Source organism: Monodelphis domestica, chromosome 1, assembly GCF_027887165.1.
Source record: "Monodelphis domestica isolate mMonDom1 chromosome 1, mMonDom1.pri, whole genome shotgun sequence".
Classification (NCBI taxonomy): Eukaryota; Metazoa; Chordata; class Mammalia; order Didelphimorphia; family Didelphidae; genus Monodelphis; species Monodelphis domestica.
The window spans coordinates 477349780-477371490 of record NC_077227.1 but is presented as its reverse complement, the minus strand read 5'-3'; the positions used below and the strand labels follow the sequence as shown (position 1 = coordinate 477371490).

At 44.6% G+C, this 21711-nt stretch overlaps 1 protein-coding gene across 3 annotated transcripts in view; it reads right to left on the bottom strand.

Annotated features, from left to right (window-relative positions):
* The window catches only part of LOC100022811 (dual specificity testis-specific protein kinase 1-like), a 42014-nt gene that overhangs the window by 13495 nt on the left and 6808 nt on the right, over window positions 1-21711 (bottom strand). For 2 of the 3 annotated variants that reach the window (XM_007475424.2, XM_007475425.2), the window contains one exon: window positions 16273-16466. In XM_007475424.2, coding sequence (XP_007475486.1) covers window positions 16273-16455 — 183 coding nt within the window. In that variant the 5' untranslated portion in view covers window positions 16456-16466. Of the gene's footprint in view, window positions 1-16272; window positions 16498-21711 lie in introns of all 3 variants that reach the window. The other variant, XM_007475427.2, reaches the window with a different exon arrangement.

The following is a 21711-nucleotide window of genomic DNA, read 5'->3' as shown; positions in this document are numbered from 1 at the left end:
TCAAATCTGGACTCAGACACTTCCTAGCTGTGTGACCCTGGGCAAGTCACTTAATCCCAATTACCTAGCCCTTACCACTCTTTTATCTTGGTATCAATTTTAAGAGAGATGATAAGATTAAAAAAAAAAAAGAATGAAGGGGATGGTTTCAGAGAAATCTGAGCTTTACATGAACTGATGCAATGGGAAGTGAGCAGAATCAAGAGAACAACTTATATAGTAACATCAATATTGTAGAGACAAATCTGAAGGACTTTGGACCTCTGATTAACACAATGACCAATCACCCTTATAGAGGATTCATGTTACCTGATCCAGATAGAGAAGTGATTAACTCAGAGTACAAATTAAGACACACTATTTTTGGACATGAACAATGCAGATATTTGTTTTGTTTCACTACATGTGTGTTTTGTTTTATTTTGGGGTTGAATTTTTCTTTTTTTCCTTTCTCAATTAGGGGCAAGGAATATGGGAGAGAATGTGGACCTAAAAATAAAATAAAATTGAATCTGAAAAGTTTTTTAAATTTAAAAAAAGAATCCCTCAACGTCTTCATAAGTGTGTCGCCTCCAACATGAACATATCTGTGCATACTTAGTCTAGACCAAACCAGGTCTAGTGCATACTTAGTCCTTTTGTTGTTTAAGTGTTTCAGTCATGTCTGATTCTTCATGACCTCATTTGGTGAAGATATTGGAATGGTTCACCACTTCCTTCTCCAGCTCATTTTATAGATGCAGAAACTGAATCAAACAGGGGTAAGTTATTGGCCAGGGTCACACAGCTAGTAAGTATGTGAGGCCAGATTTAAACTCAAGGGCATGAGTCTGTCTGATTCCAAGCCTGGGACTCTATTCCACTGTGCCACTTAGTTGCCCCTATTTACTCTTACTGCCTACCCTTTTTTTTCCCCTTTAGCACCATTTCTATAACCTCATGCAATACATTGTATTCCATGATACTTGAGACTATATGCAATTCTCCAAGAATAGAGAGAAGAGTTTATTATGGAAATTTTCACAGATCTTTCCCATTATCTACTTTACACAAGATGATTTCCCTTAGTTGGAACCTTGCCAAGATTTCTTGGCAATATTTTTTGTTCCACTGCTTCTCAATGAATTGTGAGGTAATAGTGTTTATAATCTTCCATCATCCTTCTCCATAAGATTCTACAAATAAGCTTTCTATCTATGCCTTTGCCTACCATATCTCTCTACTTGTCAAGACTGTATGTTTGTTGACTGAGTGGTTTCCTGGAACTTTTGATCTTCTCATTGTGGCAACTAATTTACAATGGTTAAACTTCCCTAGAAAATGGTGGTACTTATATAATCAGTATCATATTGCTTGCCTTCTCAGGGGATGGAAGAGGGGTAGCCAGGAGGGAGAGAATTTAGAACTCAAAATTTTGGGGGAAATGATAATTTTTAGTGTAATTGGGAAATATTTATTGAAATAAATAAAAATATATTAAAAAGAAAATGGTGATTGTATTTGTGTCTGTTCTTTTGTCCATTTCCCATTTTTTGGCATCAACAGTTCATTTAAATAAGTCTAGCTAGGGTGGCTCAGTGGATTGAGAGCCAGGCCTAGAGATGGGAGGTCCTAGGTTCAAATTTGATCTCAGACACTTCCTAGATGTATGACCCTGGGCAAGTCACTTAAGCCCCATTGTCTAGCCCTTACCACTCTTCTGCCTTGGAACCAATACTAAGTATTGATTCTAAGATGGAAGGTAATTAAAAAAAAATAAGTCTAGCTAGAGATGCCTCAGTTATGTGCTGTCTCTTCTAATCTTATTAATTCACCTAATTTGGTCTTGATTTTGACTATACAGATTGTTGACTCAGAAATTTTAGTAATTCTGTTTAAATACAATCAATTTAATTTTTCTTATGTTATTGAATGCTTGCTTACTCAGAATCTTGCTCTTCTTTTCTTGAATAAAATATTCATGATTTAGAGACATGAGATTTTAGTATAATTTATAAACTTTTGCTCTTATTTGTTTATTTGTGACATATATTTTCCAACAAATTTTTGTCGTCTTTTTGTCTAGCTTTGAAATGAAGTCCCTGAGAATTAAGGTCTATGTGCATTTACTTTTGGAGGACCTTAACAAGTTCTTCATAGAATTTCTCTCTAGCTTCAGATGTTGATGCATATACTACATTTATTTTCACAGTAGGTTTTGTTTCGTTTTGGCAAATGCTTATCCTAAGGACTGAAATAAATGTTGACCAAGTCTCTCATTAAGTTCTGTCTTTAGTTTCCTTTGAATACAGGATGAAACCAATTCCAACAACTCCTTTATTTGCCTCTCCAAGGAGAACTATGAACCATTTTTCCATCTAATAATTTCTTTTTATCTTTTCATTATGGTTATAGTGGGACCATCAACAGTGATTTGATTTATGTCCTTTAGGAATCCATCCACTGTATAAAGATCTCACATAAAGAATTCCAATAGCTATGTTCCTTTATTCCTTTATTATTTTTTTATTTTTATTTTTTTATTTTATTTTTTATTTATTTTTATGTATTTTTATGTATTTTTTATTATTATTCCTTTAAAAAAATTATTATTATTCCTTTAAAAAAATTAAATAAAGCCAATATTGCTACCTCTAGATTTGTTTGTGCATCTCTCTACACTATTCAAAGGTGTTATGCCTGTGGTAGTAAGACAATCACTGAAAACTTTTGTAAAGAAGACGATTAAAGTGAATTTATATTTCATACCTATTACCCAATTCTTATACAATCAATGTATCTCTATAGGAAATTAAGAAGCCCTCCTCATGTCCCAAAGCAAGCATCTCCTTAATGATCTTCTAGCATACTATACTAGAAGCAGCTATTGTTGTTTTTGTTGCTCATCCTTCATTTTTTAACAGGACCAGTAATATCACAATGTATGTTCTTGATTTGTGTATGAATTGAATTTAAGTGAGGCAGAGTTGTTCAGACTCACTTTCTCTTCCAGGGTCATCAAAGTCCAGTGGCAAGACAGAAGTCAGGATGACTGGCAATGGCCCAGGATACAGTGGATGACCCTGACATCTTCCTTGTCTGACCATGTTCTAAGCACTCCACAGTTGTTTTGGCTGATGTGTTTTCTAAAATTTTGTTGGGGAATGTCATTCTCCCAGGAATCCAAGGAAGGGAACAAGTGCAGGAAGGAGGGAGGCAATGCTCTGGCATGAGTAGCAAGTGAGTGAGTCTCCATCTCTTTTCCACTAATCTTGCTCCTGTTACTGCAGTAGCAGAAAGAGGCTTCAGAAGAATGAGGATCTCTTTGTACCTGTCTTTGTTTCATAGGTTGCTGTGGCCAAAGAATTCAACAGTCAGTCTAATGAGCTCACCTTTGTGTAGCTAAGCTAGTCCTTGAAAAGCAGGGCACATGTACACAGATAAGTACAATACAAAAACGGACAGGCTAGGGGTAGCTAGGTGACTCAGTGCCTAGAAGGCCAAGCCTGGAGAAGGGAGTTCTTGGGTTCAAATTTGGCCTCAAACACTTTCTTCCTGGGTGAACTTGGGCAAGTCACTTGAGCCCAATTGCCTATCCCTTAACATTCTTTTGCCTTGGAACAGATAACTCAGTATAAATTCTAAGACAGAAGGTAAGGGGTTTTTTTTTAATGAGTTATTTGAAGGACATGCAAGAGACCAGATAATATGCCACTGAACAATCCAAAGATGAAGCATATACCAATTCAGGTGATCATGAGAAGCTTCTTAGAGGTTAATACCCAAATTGATTCTTTTTTTAATGTCTATTTTATTTTAATAACAAATTTCCACATACATTTCCCAAAGTTATATGATTCATGTTGTCTCTTGGCCTTCTTCCCTCCCCATTCCCTGAACTGACAAGCAGCCAAATTGTCTTTTGAAGGAAGAAAAGGATTGTGAAATGCACTGTTAAGTTAAAAGTATATCCCCAGGTATAACAGGAGCTGTGCAGAACATGTTAAGATGCTCCCTCGCTGTTTCTGGCTGATCGATCACTTAACATTTATTAAGTATATACTATGTATAATAACATATATGAAAACATGTGAGTATAAGGGAAATAATGAATTCCCTGGCAGCTTCTGGCCATGTGGTGACCTAATGCTGAAAGGAAATTCTGGTATGACATGACAAAGCCTGAGTGGTTCATTCCTTGGTCCTCTCCCTGGAGCCTCATGATCCTTCCCTTTCCAGGTAGGGGAAAACTGACATTGTCCTTCAGGGTGATAGTTCCCAGAAGCCCATGCAGCCAGGTCCCAAAGCCTTTCTCTTTGCACAGGGAGAATTGTTCTGAATACCTGCTTCCATAGGAATGGTGGCACAGCTTGTATGAATGCACAAAGAGATAGAATATCAAGTTGAGGCAATACTTTAGGAGTCTTGTTTGGCTAGAGTGTGATGTTGAAGATAACATGTATCTTGCTTTCAAGTAGCTTACAATTTTCTTGAGGGAAAATACATTAAGGTCTAAGGAGTGCAGGAATGGCTGCGTTACTGGGGCACTAGAGGGGGAAAGTCAAGTGGATGGTGCCATGGCTACTCAGAGTTCCACTTCTGTATAAATTACCACAGAACAACTTAGACTGCAAGTACTCCAGCTCCCAGATCCCCTTCGGTCTCTCTCTGGCATGGAGAGCAGGACCCAAAACTCAATCTGGTTTCCTGCAGTTTTCATCCCAAATCCTACCTATTAATCAACCAACCAATCAATAATCATTTATTAAATGTCCACTATGTGCCAAGCTATCCCTCTGGGTATTCAGGAACAGACTAGCCTGGGTGCCCCATAGCTCCTTAGGAATCAACCCAAATTCATTTAGTCCAAGATTGGATCTGTAAAAGTTGGCCATCTTAAGAGTTTTTGTATCTGTATCCCCAAGACCTAATGCAGTGCCTGCCTCATAATGTTTGCTGATTAATTGATTATAACTTATGTCATAATTTTCAAAATGTAGCTTAGACCACAATCTATTAAGATTCTTGTTTCCTTCCCAACTTTATGTGACCCAAAGGACTACATATTCACATTAGAGATTAGAGTATTTTTACTGAATGAATTAAAAAAAAAAAGAGGAAGATACAGCTTTAAAACTCTTAAGCAACCTAGCACACCCACTCCAAAAGGGGTGAAAACTGAAATCTCCATTCTCCTCTGGTGGAGTTCTGAGTCAAAGGCTTCACTTCTGCCAAAGAAGCAGCCACACCTAGAGATTATTTGCTGAGGAGGATGATCAGATAACTCTAAAATCAAAATCTAACATCAAAGTCTACAAAGAGAGGAAAGAGAACAGTCTCATTATGAGATAAATGAGGATGCCCAAACATCCTGGCTCCTAGAGGAAGGGCTTTTGTCTCCTGGCTCATCTCCAGGTAACACTTGGATTCCAGAGACCACTTGGAGGATTTCTCTTATGCATCTGACATCATCGTCTTTTCCTCCCCCAGTGCTAGGGCCCCAATATCAATCCTAGCAGGCTAGAGTCCCCTTGCCTCTGCAGCATCTTGGGCAAGGTCTCTATGAGTCCTCTTTGGCCCCAAGTCCCATAAAGGAGTGGCAAATCCATTTGCATTAAACCTCTAAGACTACATGAGTCATACCTACTTCCCATCCCCTTGGCACCTTTAGAATGAGTATGATGCAGGGGAATGCAAAAGATAGAAAACTTGGAGCAGACCCAAGTTGTTTCAAATGTACAGTCCATTCAGACAACTAAGATCTAAAGGGAGAGTGAGGTCATCCTCTGAGTTCCATCAAGTATGGGTGTACCTCAACATTCTGTCCTGGCCTTGGTTCTCTTTTCTTTCTAAACCCTCCCTCTGGATGACCTCAGATTCTGAGTTCAATTCTTCTCTCTATGTAAATGGCTCCTAACCCAATAAATCCAGCTTTCCTTCCTTCCTTCTTTTTCTTTTTTCCTTCCTTCCTTCCTTCCTTCCTTCCTTCCTTCCTTCCTTCTTTCTTTCTTTCTTTCTTTCTTTCTTTCTTTCTTTCTTTCTTTCTTTCTTTCTTTCTTTCTTTCTTTCTTTCTTTCTTTCTTTCTTTCTTTCTTTCTTTCTTTCTTTCTTTCTTTCTTTCTTTCTTTCTTTCTTTCTTTCTTTCTTTCTTTCTTTCTTTCTTTCTTTCTTTCTTTCTTTCTTTCTTTCTTTCTTTTCCTATCTGAGAATCAATACTGTGTATTGGTTCCAAGGCAGAAGAGTGTTAAAGGTTAGGCAATTTAAGTGACCTGTCCAGGGTCACACAGCTAGGAAGTGCCTGAGGCCAGATATGAACCCAGGACCTCCTGTCTCTAGACCTACCTTTTAATCTAATGAGCCATCCAGCCTCCCCACCAAACCTTTATTTCTTTCCTGAGTTCCAGCTCTACATGACCAATTGTTGGACATCTCTGACTGAGCCTGTTGTAGACACCTCAAATTCAACCTGTATAAAACAGAATTCATTATCTTCTGCTGCTCCTCCTCCAACTTCTGAACTTCCCCTTTCTGCTGAAGATATCATTATCATTCCAGGAATTGATGATCGCAACTTCAGAATGGTCCCTGAAAACCTTCACTCTCTCTCACTCCCCTCAGACAATCAATGAATAATGACTACAGTGGTGCCTTGATACACGAGTGCCTCAAGTCACGAGCAATTTGAGATACAAGTAGACATGATGGGGACGTTTTGCTTTAAGTCAAGAGCAGATATTTGAATCACAAGCTTTTGCCCACCCTCCACTAAATAGCCTGCCACATGTTCTGTTTCACAAGTTACATGAAACTGTCCCATTTAGTTCAGTGTTTATCTGGCCGTGTGAGCATCTGTATTGAATTGCTTTTGCTTTCTTCTTTATTTTTGTCTTTATTATCAGTTTTTTGGCAAATTTCTTAACTTTTAACCATGGCTCCTGATGATGGAGGAATTGAAGGAGTTATAGCAGCAGCAGTATAGGAAGGTTTTGTAGGAAATTAGTGGGGAGGAGCCCAAGATGGATGAGGTAATCAGTACAAGTGAGATTAAGGAAATGTTGAGGATTTGGGAAAAAATTAAACAGTTTATTGGAAAAGACACACCCAGAAAAAGTTTTAACAGGTCGTACGTTGGAGCTGTGTGACGAAACTTGTTTCACATATTATCATGTTATGTTAGTAAGCTATGTTAATTGATAGCTCATGAAATGAAAACCTTTTCGGCCAGCATCTTTACCTGACCTTGAAGGTAAATAACATTTCACAAGCAAGTTTATTTCTCTACATTCTTTCCTATTATCAATAAATATGCTTATTTATTGATAAAGCACATTTTCATATTTAAAAGCATATAGAACAAAAAAATCATGTCATTTTGGGGGGGCTGGAACAGATTAATTGAATTACCATTCATTTAAGTGGGGGAATTCAATTTGACACATGAATAAACTGAGTTATGAGCTTGGCCATGGAGCTAATTAAACTCGTGTGTCAAGGTACCACTGTATTTTCTTTCCACAAAATCTCTTATTTCTATATTCTTCCCTCCACTCCCATAACCACCACCTGAGTTTCATAACTTCTTCATCTCAGGCCAAGATTACACCAAAAATCTCTCAATCGCTCTCCCCGATTCCATTCTCTCTCCTCACTGCCTCAGCCCCCATCCTCCACATTGCAGTCCACAGAATCTTCCTAAAGAACAGGTCCATTCTGTGCTCAAGGATTTTCAGAGATTTCCTGTTGCTGCTAGGATAAAATACAAACTCTAAGTCTGACAATTCTTTTGTGTTGTTGCCAAGTTGTTTTTCAGCCATGTCACTCTTCCTGACTCCTTCCAGGTTTCCTTGACAAAGATATGGAAGTGGTTTGCCATGTTGTTCTCCAGTTCATGTTAAGAGGAGAAAACTGAGGTTGACAGTGACTTGCCCAGGGTCACTCAGTAAGTATCAGAGTTTGGATTTGAACTCTGGCCTTCCTGACCCCAGGCCCTGCATGCTTATCAGCTGGGCTGCCTAGTTTGGCAAGGAAAGCCCTTCACATATTATAATGACCAAGTCTGGCTCTGGTGAAGAGACTGGAGAATATCCCTCCCACCATCCTTTGCAGAGGTGAGAAGCTATGAATGTACAACACTTGGTATAAAGCCGCTTTTGGTTGATGTGCTGGTTAATTCCATAGAACTGTGTGGCTTTGGGTTTTTTGTTGCATTCTTTGTTACAAGGAAGGCGCTTTAGATGGGGGAGAAGAAGATGTGCCTCATATTATTGGAAAAGAATTGCTGTCAAAACAAGGTATAAAAATAAGTTCTAAATTAAAAGCTCTAAAAATTTACCCTAAAAAGTAAAGCCCTTCAGAGCCTGGCTGGCTCCAGCATATCTTTCCAGGCTTATTATTCCCCTTCATATACTGGAGGCTCCCTGTGCCCTTTCCCAAGCTCAGCGCTCCATCTTTGCACCTACCTGGAATGCTCTCCTCCCCCTCTCTCTCCCCTCTCTTACAATACAATCCTAAACTATCGTCGTTCAGTTCAGGGGACTCCTCCAATGAGAACCTTTCTTGGATCCTCCATAGGATACTATTTGTGAAGTGCTCAGCTCAGTGCCTGGAACGCAGCAGGTACTACATAGAGGCTTGTTCCTCTCCCTTTCCCCATCTTCAAATGGTCTTCTATTGAATTAGCTAATAAAATTATTAACCCCATTTGCCTCAGTTTCCTCATCTGTCAAATGAGCTGGAGAAGGGAATGGCCAACCACTCCAGTAACTTTGCCAAGAAAATCCCAAATGGAGACACCAAGAGTCAGACCCAAGAGAAACCACTGAACCACAAGGACAACACGTAACATTTTTTCTATGTAAAGTGATTACTCCCACCATCACCATCACCCCTGGGGGACCCCAAGCTCCTTGCAGGGAAGAATCATTTTCTGTTTTGTGTCTGCATCCCTGGGATTCCGCATAATTCCTGGATCATGGCAGGTGCTGCTCTATAAATACTGGTTGAATGGAATTGTTGTCAAGGAAGTGGTATGGAAAATTTGAGAAGGTGGAGATCATGTTCACCTGAAGGACCATGGAGGGAGCACCTTAGGTGAAGCTTGAAGAAAGGAAGGAATTTCAACAGGGTGGCATGGTGTTGGGTTGGGGAGGAGCAGGGATTCTTATTTTTTTTAACTCAATTTTTTTAAACTCTTACCTTTGTCTTAGAATTGATTCTGTCTCTGTTCCAAGGCAAAACAACAGTAAGGACTAGGCAGCTGGGGTGAAGTGACTTGCCCAGGATTGCACAGCTAGGAAGTGTCTGAGGCCAAATTTGAACCCAGGACCTCTCATCTCTAGGCCTGGCTCTCAACCCACTGAACTACCTAGCTGTCCCCAGAACTGGAGCAGGAGTTCATAATCTTTTTTGTGTCATCGGCCATCCTTGGCGGCCTGGTGAAGCCAATGAGCTCTTTCTCAGAATCTTTTTAATCAATTGAAAGAAATACTAGATTTTAGTTAAAAGCTAGTGAAAACAAAGATGTCATTTTTTTCCCATACAAGTTCACACAGCTCCTGAAATCTATTCATAGACTATTTTTAAAAAACTCTTACCTTTAGTTTTAGAATCAATCCTATATATTGGGTCAAAGGCAGAAAGAAGAGTGGTAGGGGGTAGGCAATGGGGGTTAAGTGACTTTCCCAGGGTTACCCAGCTAGGAAGTGTCTGAGGTCAGATTTGAATCTGGGGCCTCCCCTCTCTAAGCCTGGCTTGAAATCCACTGAGCCACCTAGCTGTCCCCTCCCCACTTCTTTTTTTTTTTACTTTTAACTTCCTTCTTAGAATCAATACGGTGTATTGGCTCCAAGGCACAAGAGTGGTAAGGGTTAGGCATTGGGGGTTAAGTGACTTGCCCAGGGTCACACAGCTGGGAAGTGTCTAAGGACAAATTTGAACCCAGGATCTTCTGTCTCTAGGCCTGGCTTGCAATCCACTGAGTCACCTAGCTGCCTCCTATCTATGGACTCTTTAGGGGAATCCATGGACCCCAGGTTAAAAACACCTGAGTTGCTTGCTCAGAAGTGATCACTGGCAGCTCCAAGGACACTGGGAGAAGACCTCTGCTGAGGATGGATGGCCCCCCCAGGCTAAGAGCCCCCAAGAGTCCCAGCAACCAAAGCCCCTTTCTAGTCTTGGGGAGAGCATGGGGTGGGGGGGGAGCCAAACAGAGTGCCTATTTGGCCCCTAAAACTCCATTGTGAATGCCCCTGACGTTCCAGGGCCAAGTCTTTTCCAGACACCTAGTAAATGCTTTGTGTACACGTGCGGGTCTATACAGAGCTCCCTTTCTGGTCTCTTCCCCATGACTTCACCCCCTTGCCGCCCCCCTTTCCCACCCAGGCTCGGCTCAGCTTGCAGAAATGTTTCACAGCTGAGCACCCAGCGGAGCTCAGCGCCCGGCTTATCTGCGCCTCGGCTCACTCACGCTGTCATGGAGGCAGGGTCTCAGGGGGGGCCCTTCCTGTGGTTTTGTCGCCTGTGAATGTAGGGGCGGCAAGCCCGGGGGGAGCGAGTGCTGCTGAGACACATCGCTTATGAGTCACTAAAGACGAGTGCATCAAAGAAGAGGAAGATGAGAGTGTGGGCTATTTGTCCGGAAGGGAAGAGATGCCTCCCCCGCAGAAGCGGCCCCCCGGAGGGCCCCTCTCCGGGGAAGGGGCCCTCCAGTCATACACTGGCCTATGACTAAGAAGGAACCTCACCTTCAGAAAGGGGGAGAGACACTCCCCTTTGTGGGGCTCCAGGTTGGGTCCTAGAGAGAAGAGAGAGCATCCTGGAAAATTCCTTATGTGTAGTCAGGAGGGCACTAGATAGCGCTGAAAATAACTGGCAGTTCTGACAAGAGAGTGAGTCACTGGTCTCTCTCCTGGCTCTAGAGAGAGGGCTTCTGTTAAGCTGGAGTTCATGATTTTTAAAAATTTTTGATAACTATATTTCAATATAATTGGTTTCCTTTATAATCCTGCACATTTTATTTGATTCGTTTAAAAACATTGTTCTGAGGGGCAGCTAGGTATCACAGTGGTTAGAGCGCCTAGTCTGGGTTCACATCGGACCCCGGACACTTCCTAGCTGTGTGACCCTGGGCAAGTCACTTAACCCCAGTTGCCCAGCCCCTGCTGTTCTCTTGTTTTAGAACTGATACTAACATGGAAGGTAAAGGTTAAAATTTTTTTTTATTCAAAAAATAAAAGCAAAATATTGTTCTGAGAATGAATCCCTAGGCTTTGCCAGTCTGTTTGCAACATGGAATAGGTTGAAAAATTCTTCAGTAGAAGCCCCGGCTACTCAACCGTTTTGGGGGGCCAGGACCTTGTGAGCTGATCTGGGCCCAGGTTTTTCCTTTCTCTGCTCTGCCCTCTTGCTGGCCTTCCCTTCCCAGGATCTCCGTGACGGAAACTCCCTGCTTACTCCATGCTCTAAGGAATGGGCCCAGGGAGCCACACAGGCCCCCCTGGTTCTTCCCTCCGACCTGAAAACCCAAGAGACAGCATAGACTGATGTCTCAGCCCATTCAAGGATGGGAAGCCCAGAAAGCAGCAGGATTATCCTGGGCAGTTACCACATACTAGCAATGAGAACTAGCGGCTCTGGGCATCTTCTGCCTTCCCTCTTAGGAGAAGCAAAGGGGGAGGGGGAAGAATGGTTGGAACTCGTCCTCTTCCACTTTCTTTGACTCAAGGCAGCAGAAGGCTTGGCCACGCAGGAGTTGCTGCTAGGGGTACATTCCCGAGTCTCAGACTCTCCTTTTCCCTGACGTTGGCCCTGGGCTCCTCCCTGTTCCCTTCAGGCTGAGATATTTGGTTGCAGTTACTTGAGAGCCTGGCACAGACAGCGTTGCCTTGCTGGATGGACTCGGTGCCAGACGGGGCGGCCAATGCCTGTCTCCTGGCAGTGGTTTTCCCCTCCCAAACTACTGACTGATTCCTGTTGTCTTGGACCCTGCTTCTTGGGGGCCACTTTCACACCTCATCTTCCCGTCTTCTAAGTCTTCCCCACTTGAGAGCCATAGGTCAAAAGGCCAAAAACCTTAGAGGAACTGGGGCTACCAGGGGGCTCCCTTCCTTGCCCAGGCTCATAGGGCTACGTGGCTGATGTGGACCGTGAGCTCAGCTCTTCTAGATCTCCAGTCCAGCGTCCTATCCACCCCACCCATAAAGGCACCGAGGTCGCACAGGGGATGAGCCTGAGGCCTGGGAGACTTGAATTTAAATCTTAGCTTGGATACTTACCAGCTGGGTGACTCTGGATAAATCATTTAATCTCAGTCTGCTTCCCCGTCTGTAAAATGGGGTGATCATTAGACCTATTCCCCTCCACACACACCGTGGGGTTGTTGTGAGGATAAAATAAAGTGCTTTGAAAACCTTAAAGTTCTATCCAAATTCTTCTTCTTTTGTTATTATTATTGTTATTATTTTAATGGCACCTCATCAACAGGCAGGAAGCCCCCCTCAGCTATTTCTAGAGCCAGGAGGCCACAACTTGGTCTGGGTCAGAGTTCGGGATACGGAGCCTGGGCCCAGCGCAGAGGCCGGAGGGGCTGGGCCTTCCAAGCAGAGCCTGGATGAGAAAGGGGGCGTGTGGGAGAGGCTGGCCTGCGGAAGGCAGGGTGCCAAAGAGGAGCCAGAAGCCTCGAAGCACATTCCTCTCCCTGGGACATGTGCTACTACAGATGGGACACTCTCCCCATCCAAAGTGAGACTCCCGCCCGCATCTCTTCTCTGACTCGGTAGCCCAGTTCCTCTGAGGTCTTTCCACCCTTTGGTCACCTTCTTGGTCCTCTGTATGGGGAAGCCTTGGAAGATGGGAAGATCAAGTGTGACCCCCAAGAAGGGTCGGTGTCAAAAGGAAGCAGTTTGCCGGAAGGGCGATCATTTGGGAGGGGAGAACCCCCAACGGGGGACAACCCAGATCACCATCCACCTCTGAGGACTGAGCCGCCAAGACTGAAGAAATCTCCCTGAGCTGCACCCTCGGCCATTTAGCTGAGATCTCCAAGCCCCTGGGCCCGCCCCGAGGGGCAGAACATCAGAACTCCAGGTAGACAGTGAGCAGGGGAGGCTCTTCCCTCACATTCCAGGATGGGGAGGGGGCAGATGGAAGGTCGGCTCTGTGCGGATGGGATGATTCATTCTTTGTTCAGACTCCCTTTCGTGATGGAAATACCAAGGGAGGGGGGGCTGCTCTCCCAGAGAGGCTAAGAGCTACAACGGTTACCATGGTGATGGCGGAGCTGAAGCTGTAGGATGGAGGGTTGGGAACAACAGAAAAACTGAATTGGCTGGGAAGAAGGAGGGGTCCAGGGACCAGGGATTATCCTTATGGGGAAAGCACAGTAGGGTCATTCTCACCAGGGACCCCTGTATCTACAGCTTCAAGAGGCGGGAGGAGAGTGTCTGCCCAGTCTCACCTGAGCTCTCTGGTGTATATGAGGGAGGGAGACATTCCCATTCAAGAAGCAACTGCTTGGGGGCACCTGGGTGGCTCAATGGATGGAGAGCCAAGCCTAAGGATGGAATGTCCTGGGTTCAAATTTGACCTCAAATACTTCCTCTCTGGACCCTGGGCAAGTCACTTAACCCCCACTGCCTAGCCCTTACCACTCTTCTGCCTTGGGACCAATACACAGTATTGATTCTAAGACAGGAAGTAAGTATTTTTTTAAAAAGAAAATCTCCTTGTGAGATGTGTGTAAGAGTATGAGGAAGGGGGTGAGCTCTGTAGGGAGGTGGGTGGGAGCTGAGAGCCTCAGTTCAGGGAGAAACCACCCCCATCAGCTCCTCAGCTGAAGTATAGCCTCCCCATAGCCCAAAAGGCACCATACAATCCACATACAAGTTCAGCTGAGCCTAGGCCAGGGGAGGTGGAACAGACCTGCTCATGCCCAAGGCTCACCCTGATAGGCATGTCTTTGGCCAGGACTATTCCCCTAACCCTAGATCAAATCAAGTCCCCAGATCCCTCCGCTCAGTCTGATAAGAAATCCAATCAGGGAGCTAGAGAAGTTCAGAGCAGGGGTTCTTAAGCTGAGGTCTCCCCACAAAAGGGATCCACAGATGGATTTTAGGGTCCGGAGAACCGGGATGGGAAAACCAGGCATCTTTGTTTTCACTCACCTTTAAATGAAATTTAGCATTTCCTTTCATTATAAAATAAAATAACAAAAGCACTGAGTCTGGAGCCAAGAAGACCTAAGTTTAAATCTGGCCTCAGATATTTACTAGATATGTGACCCTGGGCAAGTCACTTAACCCTGTTTGCCTCACTCTCCCCATCTGTAAAATGAGCTGAAGAAGGAATAGCAAACCACTAGTATCTCTGCCAAGAAAACTCTAAGCAAAGAGTAGGACACAGTGAATGAATGACAGCATTATTCTGAGGCAGGGTACATAGGTTTCAGTAGACCACCATAACATACCAAAAGGTTAAGCTCTGCTCTAGAGAAATCAGCCAAATAAGAGTGGCAGAGAAGTCCTCCAAGGGGACATAAGCTATTACCGAGGGAGAAAAGCCATTCTGGAGGCTCTCCAGAATGGAACAAGTATTTATTATGCACCAACTAAATGAAAGGCACTGTACTAAGCATCTTTCAGATATGATCCCCATTTTACAGTTGAAGAAACTGAGGCAGACAGCAGTCAACTGACTTGTCTAGAGTTACATAGCTAGTAAGTATCTCAGGCAGGACTTGAACTCAGGTCTTCCTTACACCAGACCCAGTGCTCTACCACACCACGAGGGTAAGGGGAAGATGTGACGACTAGAGGCTGTGAGAGGAAGCATGTATCTAAGGGATTAGATCAAGCTCCTACTCACCAGACTCCCCTACAGTGCCAAGATAGCCAGTTCATTAGCAAATACTTAAACCTGTCCTAAGAGCAAAGTCCTGTGTTAAATGCCCAGACTGCAAAGAGACAACCAAGGCCCTGTTCTCAGGGAGAGCCAGCCTAATGAAGGAAGGCCAAGTGCACCAAGAACTGTGAACAAGGGAGAGCAAGTGCTTTGAAAAATGTGAAGAGGAAGAGATCGCTTTTACCTGGGTATTGATAGAGGCGAAGGAGTGGAACCTGGAAGGATTCCCAGAGGGAGGTTGTGGGGCTTGAAGGGAAGGACTTTGACAAATGGAGAAGGATCTGAATTCTAAGAACCCCCAACATGGAAGATGGCCGCATGAGAACACTGGAAGGTGGACTGTGTAAAGGTGGTTCCAATCTCTCTTCTCCAACTTGCTCCCCGTGACCTTGTCACTCACTCTCTCGGGTCTCAGGGTCCTTATCTTTAAAATGGAAAGGCTGGACGAGATGACCTCCAAAGGCCCTTCCTACTCTAACTCTAAACTCCTCGCTTAGGAGAGTCTGGGCAGGTGGGTTGAGATCATGTTGTGGGATGACCTTGAATACCAGGATTCAGAGTTTATACCTAATTTAATCTCCAAGGAGAAGTCACTGAAGATTTCTGAGTAGAAGAGGGATCTGAATGGATTTCATTAAGAAAATTGCTTGGGGGCGACAGCTGGGTGGCTCAGTGGATGGAGAGCCAGGCCTAGAGACAGGAGGTCCTAAGTTCAAATCTGGCCTCCCAGCTGTGTGACCCTGGGTAAGTCACTTGACCCCCATTGCCTAGCCCTTACCACTCTTCTGCCTTGGAACCAAGATGGAATCATCCATCCAAGATGGAAGGTAAGGGTTTAAAAAAAGGAAAAACAAAGAAAATTGCTTAGATAGCAATGCAAGAAGTAGTTTGAAAAAGGAATAGACCAAAGGCAGGAAGGAAGGCCAGTTAGGAGGCTAGAAGATTATTCTTAAAGTCTGGACAAGAAGAGATAAAACTTCAAAGGAAGCATTTAATGGGTATTGAAAGAATGAAGACAAGGGGATACATGCAATAATAATTTGAAGGCAGAAAGAGATAAGAGTCAAAGGTACCTCCAAGGTTATGAGCCTGGGAAACTGGAGGGAGACTGGAAGGAGGTGCCATTAACAGAGAGAAAAGTCAGCAGGAAGGGCAGTTTTAGGGGGAAATTGTATTTTCGGGTGGGCAGTCCCTACTGTATAGATCCATTCCTACTCCTGACTCTACTTCATTCATGTTGGGAAGGGAAGAGGAGTTGGGACACAATTTAATATAACTCTTCTCTGGACACCCAAGAACAGGGGGACACTACCCCGTCCATATTTAAGTTCCCTAGCTGCCTTCCCTCCCACCTCTACCCCCATTACATAGAGGACAGACCTTTCCTTGGAGCCTTACCTTGTAGACCTGGGAGAAGAAGCCACTCCCAATAAGTTCAGCATCAAAGTTCTCCCAGAATTCCAGCCTCCGGACAGCTGTGCGCAGTCTCTGCCAGCGATCAACCTGGAGATACGTGTCTGAAGATTCCCCGTCGTAGCCTGGGCTGGACGGTTCAGGGGACATCATGCCCGTCTCACACATGATGGGGACCACTAGAGGATGATAAAATGGACAACCTGGGACCTAAGGACAGATTAGAGAGTGTGTGTGTGTGTGTGTGTGTGTGTGTGTGTGTGTGTGTGTGTGTGTGTGTGTGATGGTTTACAAGGTCAAATGTCCCCCAAATGGCATCACCAATGTAACTGGGACCCAGTCAGACTCTGATCCCTAATCCAGTCAAATGGGCAGAGATGCTCTTATCAGCACTTCCTAATGGTGTGACCTTGGGCAAGTTGTGAGGTCATGGCGATAGAGCTGGAGGGAGCCTCCCAGCCCATCTAGTCCAGCCCCTTCATTTTACAGATGAGGAAACCTTAGGGAGGTTAAATAGTCAAACTAGTAAGAATCAGATGTGGGAAATGAATCCAGGTCCTTTGACTCCACCTCCAGGAACCCTTCCATTGTACCATGAACTTTAACTCTCTAAGCCTCAGATATCCCATCTGTAAAATGGGATAATTCTTTTGCCCTCTAACTCAGAGGAGTTTTATTCTTTAAAGTTTACAGAAATGTGAATCGTGAGTGTTATTGCTGTTGCACAAGTCATTTTCACTCTCTAGACTCCAGTTTTCTCATCCATAAAACAGATATAATAATGCTCATATTATTCCATAATTTTGTTATGAATTTTAAAGCTTAATCCCAAATAGAAGTTATTATAATCACAACACTTTTTATTTCTAGCAGTTAAATTTCTAGGTAAATTTCTGGGTTTAGTATCTAGGTCACTTTTAGCAGCACTTATACTCTGGCATCCTGGGCAAATGCCCCCTTCACCCATTGAGCCACCAGCTGGCACACAAATAGCCCACTGCAGCCCTCAAGATGGGTGCCACTGCTCCAGTACCTGGCTGGAGTATGGCAGACAGCAGGACTGCTACACTTGAGCTGCCCATGCCCCAGCCCTTCTCTATCGGGTAGTGCACGAGGCTAGGGGCAGGGCCCGTTCCTGTTGTTGTTGTTGTCCATGGGGCTGTTTCTGGAAGCTGGGGCTCCCAGGGGTACAAAGTAATTGCTTCAGCATACGCTTCTGACAGCTCCAGGAAGAGGGGGCTACGCCAGGCTCCCGCCCAGCTGAAGCAGAGGCACCGCCAGCGCCTTAGGACAAACGTGGTAGATACACTCCCGTGATACCCCAAGAGAGATGAGGTCCCAGGGACAGACCCCCTTCTGCTTCTAATCCTGAGGATCTCAAAGCACCCATACAATGTTTTGAGTGATAATACATGTATAACCCACGTGGAATTGCTTGTCCATTCCAGGATGGGGGAGGAAAGAGGGGAGGGAGGCAATATGAATCATGTAACTCTGGGAAACTTATATGTAAATTTGTTATTGGAATAAAATAAAGATAATTTTTAAGCACCTATACACAGGAGCATGGGCCACAAACATCAGCACTACTTGACTTGAGCAGATGAGGAGCCAAAGCACGGGGAGCTGCTCGAGGCCCCCCCCCCCCCCCCAGGCTTTCTATACCAAGCAACCTCTCTCTGAGCTCCATTCCTTCCCCTCATTTCTTTCAGTGGGTAATTTCTCCTTTGGCTTCTGTCTCATCTTTGTAACCATCTTTCCTCCAAACCCCAGTAATAGTGGTTTGAAGCTTGACTATTCACACCATGGCTCCTTCTCTCTCTACAACCACACGTGTCTCCCCACTGCCCTGCCTTCAAACCCTGCCAAGCCTTAAGACCACCTGGGGGGGGGGTCTTGTCAGAAGGATCCCCTTTGGGCTCTCCACCTTGGAAGAGACCTCAAGAGGCCACTCTGAACAGCTGAATCCCCTCTACAACAGCCCTTTACTCTATTTGAACCATTCCAGTATTGGGGAGCTCCTCCCTCCTTAAGCAGCTGCCTCAAATGCTGGAAACATCTTCAGATTGACTCCCAAACTATCTCTCTATAAGGCACCCCCTTCTCTTCCCAGGTCCCCAGTTCTGCCTTCTGGGGCCAAACAGAACAAGTCTCATCGGTCTTCCATAAAACAGGCCTTGAAATACTTAAAGGCCATGATTGTGTCTCCCTTAAAGTCTTTCCTCCAAGCCAAACCCCCAATTTCTTTCATAATGACAAGGTTTTAAGGCTCTTCACCATCTTGGGGGGAGGAGGGAACAAAGGGAAAACTCTGCTGGGAAAAGCTTTCAGCTCTCTCCTCCCCACCCCAGTTTACTCCTCCCCTCCATTCCCACGCCAGCCAGACCGACTCTGTTCTTCAATAGCTCTCTGTGTGGCTGCTGGGATTCCTGGAGGAGGGCAGGGCTCTCCCTCTCCCGCCCTCCCTCAAAGAGCTGTTTGTCCTCTGCCAGGGGACTGCAGCCCCTTCCCCTGGCTTAGGGCCCCTCACATGCCCCAAGGCTGAGTGAAGGCAGCTCAAAGCTCCATGGAGTGGGGGGTAGGCACAGGGCCTGAACACAGACTGGAAGGCACTCATCAGTAAAGAAGACTGCCAGACTCTAGGATCAGGGGTCATTAGGGACCGGTGCCCTCTCCCCTGGTGATTTTGAAGGACAAATCAGCTGTCGGTCTGTCTTTGGCTGTTGAAGTGTGCCCCTTAGAGGGCTTCAGTGGCCTCTCCAAGTACCTGGCAGGTCCCTAAAATTTAGTATCTCAGCAGGAGCTGAAATCCAGGATCACGATAGCGGAGGTGTTCAGATTCACTAAAGCTCACTTGCAGGTCAGGACCCGAGAAGTCATCAAGGCCAACAGATGCCCAAATAAGAATTCCCACTTCAACATGCCCAAGTGATTGCTCAGCTTCTGATGGAAGACCTCCGGGAAGAAGGAGCCAGGGGTGTGCTGGAGCCAGCTCAGCCCTGCTAGTTGGGCTGATCGTTAAATTTTCAGTGTGAACATTCACATCTCAGAACACTGCCAAAGCTCCAAATCAAGACCTGATTTATTATTTTGTTGATTGTTTAGACTGAAGCAAGTGACCTAGAAAACACTAATAATGCAGATTATTTCCTGAGTACATTCCCGCCATCTCCCTCCAGGGACAATAGAACTTGTTAAGCAATTACCAGCACACCCCTGGGAAGAACCAGCTATCTATTAGCACAAATCATTCCATTCTTGGATAGTTCTGATTCTTAGAATGTTTTCCCTTACATCCAAGCCTAAATCTGCCTCTTGGCAATTTCTACCCACAGTTCCAAGATCTACCCTCTAGGATCAAACAAAAGAAGACTAATCCCATCTCTACGTGGCAGGCCTCCAAATACCTGAAAACCTCAGTCATGTCTACCATCACCTCTAACCCCTGTCTTTTTCTCCAGGTTTAACATCCCCATTTCCTTCAGTCAATCAAATCCTTCCTCTTAGGTGACACTTTCCAGAGAACTAATACCCTTCTCAATTTGTGGCATCCAAAAATTAAATACCACGTGGCGGGTATAATCAGACCTAAGCAGAGAAGAGCAGCTACCTTGATTTGGTTGCTATAATTCCATTTGGTTTAAGTTTACATTACCTTGGTTGCCCTCTTATGCTATTGACTCACAGTGAGTTTCTGGTGCACTGAGACCTTCAGGTCTTTTTCAGACAAATTACTGGCTAGCCATGCCTCTCCTAGCTTGTGTTTGTGAAGGGTTTTTTTGGTAACTAAAATGAAAGATATTTATTCCTTTTAAATTTACTCTTATAATTGGAAACTCAAGGGATGGCTATCAATTGGGAAATGACTGAATAATTTGTGGTATATGACTGTAATAGAAAACTATTGTGACATAAGAAGTGAGAAACAAAATGATTTCAGAGAAACCTGGAAAGACGATGCTGAGTAGCTTTGTGACCCTGGACAAATCATTTAACCCTGTTTGTCTCAGTTTCCTTATCTGTACAATGAGCTAGAGAAGGAAATGACAAACTCTTTTTTTAGTCTCTCTTTTTTTTTAACAGTCTTACCTTCTATCTTAGAATCAATACTAAGTATCAGTTCCAAGGTAGAAGAATGGTAAGAGCTGGGCAAATGAGATTAAGTGACCTGCCCAGGGTCACCCAGGACCAACCATCTCCAAACCTGGCAGCTCTATCTAGCTGCCCCAAACTCCAGTATCTTTGCCAAGAAAATCTCAAATGGAGTCACAAAGAGTTGGACACAACTAAAGAGGACTAAACAACAACATGCAGAATTTACCCCCCTGCTCTGAGATTGTACTGGCTTTCCTTCTTGGATAAGAAAAGGAGGGAAGCATAAAAAATGGGGCTAACATCTCACCACCCTACCCAGATGCTGAGGCCCCTTGAGATTGCTGTCCCCACTTCCCTGTTGTCCTGAGCATCCCTGGCCTGGAGGTGCCAGGAAGGACACGGCCCCCCGAAGTTCTTCCTGCCCTTAACTTTGCCCACAGGTTTCCCTGGCATCACTCTCTGGCTGCAGAGTTCTTTGGCCCCTGAAGGAGCACATTGGAGAGGTTAGGAGGGAGCCCTCTTCCTAAAACATCCCCCCAGAATCCTGTTAGCCCTTAGAATACCTCAAGGACAAGGGAAAAGAACGCTTCCCTTCCACAAACAGGCCGCTTTGAAGCAGTAACAGAAATTCCACAAACAAGCACTTCCTGCTAATTAATTTCAGTTTTGGAAGGAGTCCTATGGGGCTTAGACTGGAAGTTGAGATGTAGGCTTGGGATGCGGTGAGAAATGATTAGAGGAGAAGGAAGGAAAAGAGGGACAATGCGAGACCCACTGAGGGTCTCAACCAGACAATGTGGGGAGATGTGGGTTCAAATCATCACATTGCCTCTGAGCTAGCCCTGTCACCGGAGATCCGGATATCACCATGATATAGACTCTTCATCTGTAAATAAGGGGGTTGGATTAGATGACCTCTAAGGTTACTTGCAGCTAGAAAATTTCTAAAATTCTTTCATTTCTGCCCCAGAGAGTTCTGGCCGCAAAGGTTTCTTTTGAGTTTCTGACACAGAGCTTGGGGTACACACATACACTGCTTCCCCCCTTGCCCTCAGCCAGTTCCACTTTTGCTCTGGGCTCTGAGTTTCCTGGGGAAGTGATGCCCAGCCACCCTACTGAAAGAGAAAGTGCTTCTGCGGTTTGGAGCCACATCAGCAGACTTCCTAAGCCTATGACTTCAGTAATCTGGGGGCCAATGTTCTGAATCCCACCCCAGAGTCCACAATAAAGCACAAAGACACTGCCCCCTTGTTTCTCCCCACTCTCAAGCACCATCAATGAAAATCAGTGAAGGGGAGACAGTCACAGTTCTGCCAGGCACAGTGTGGG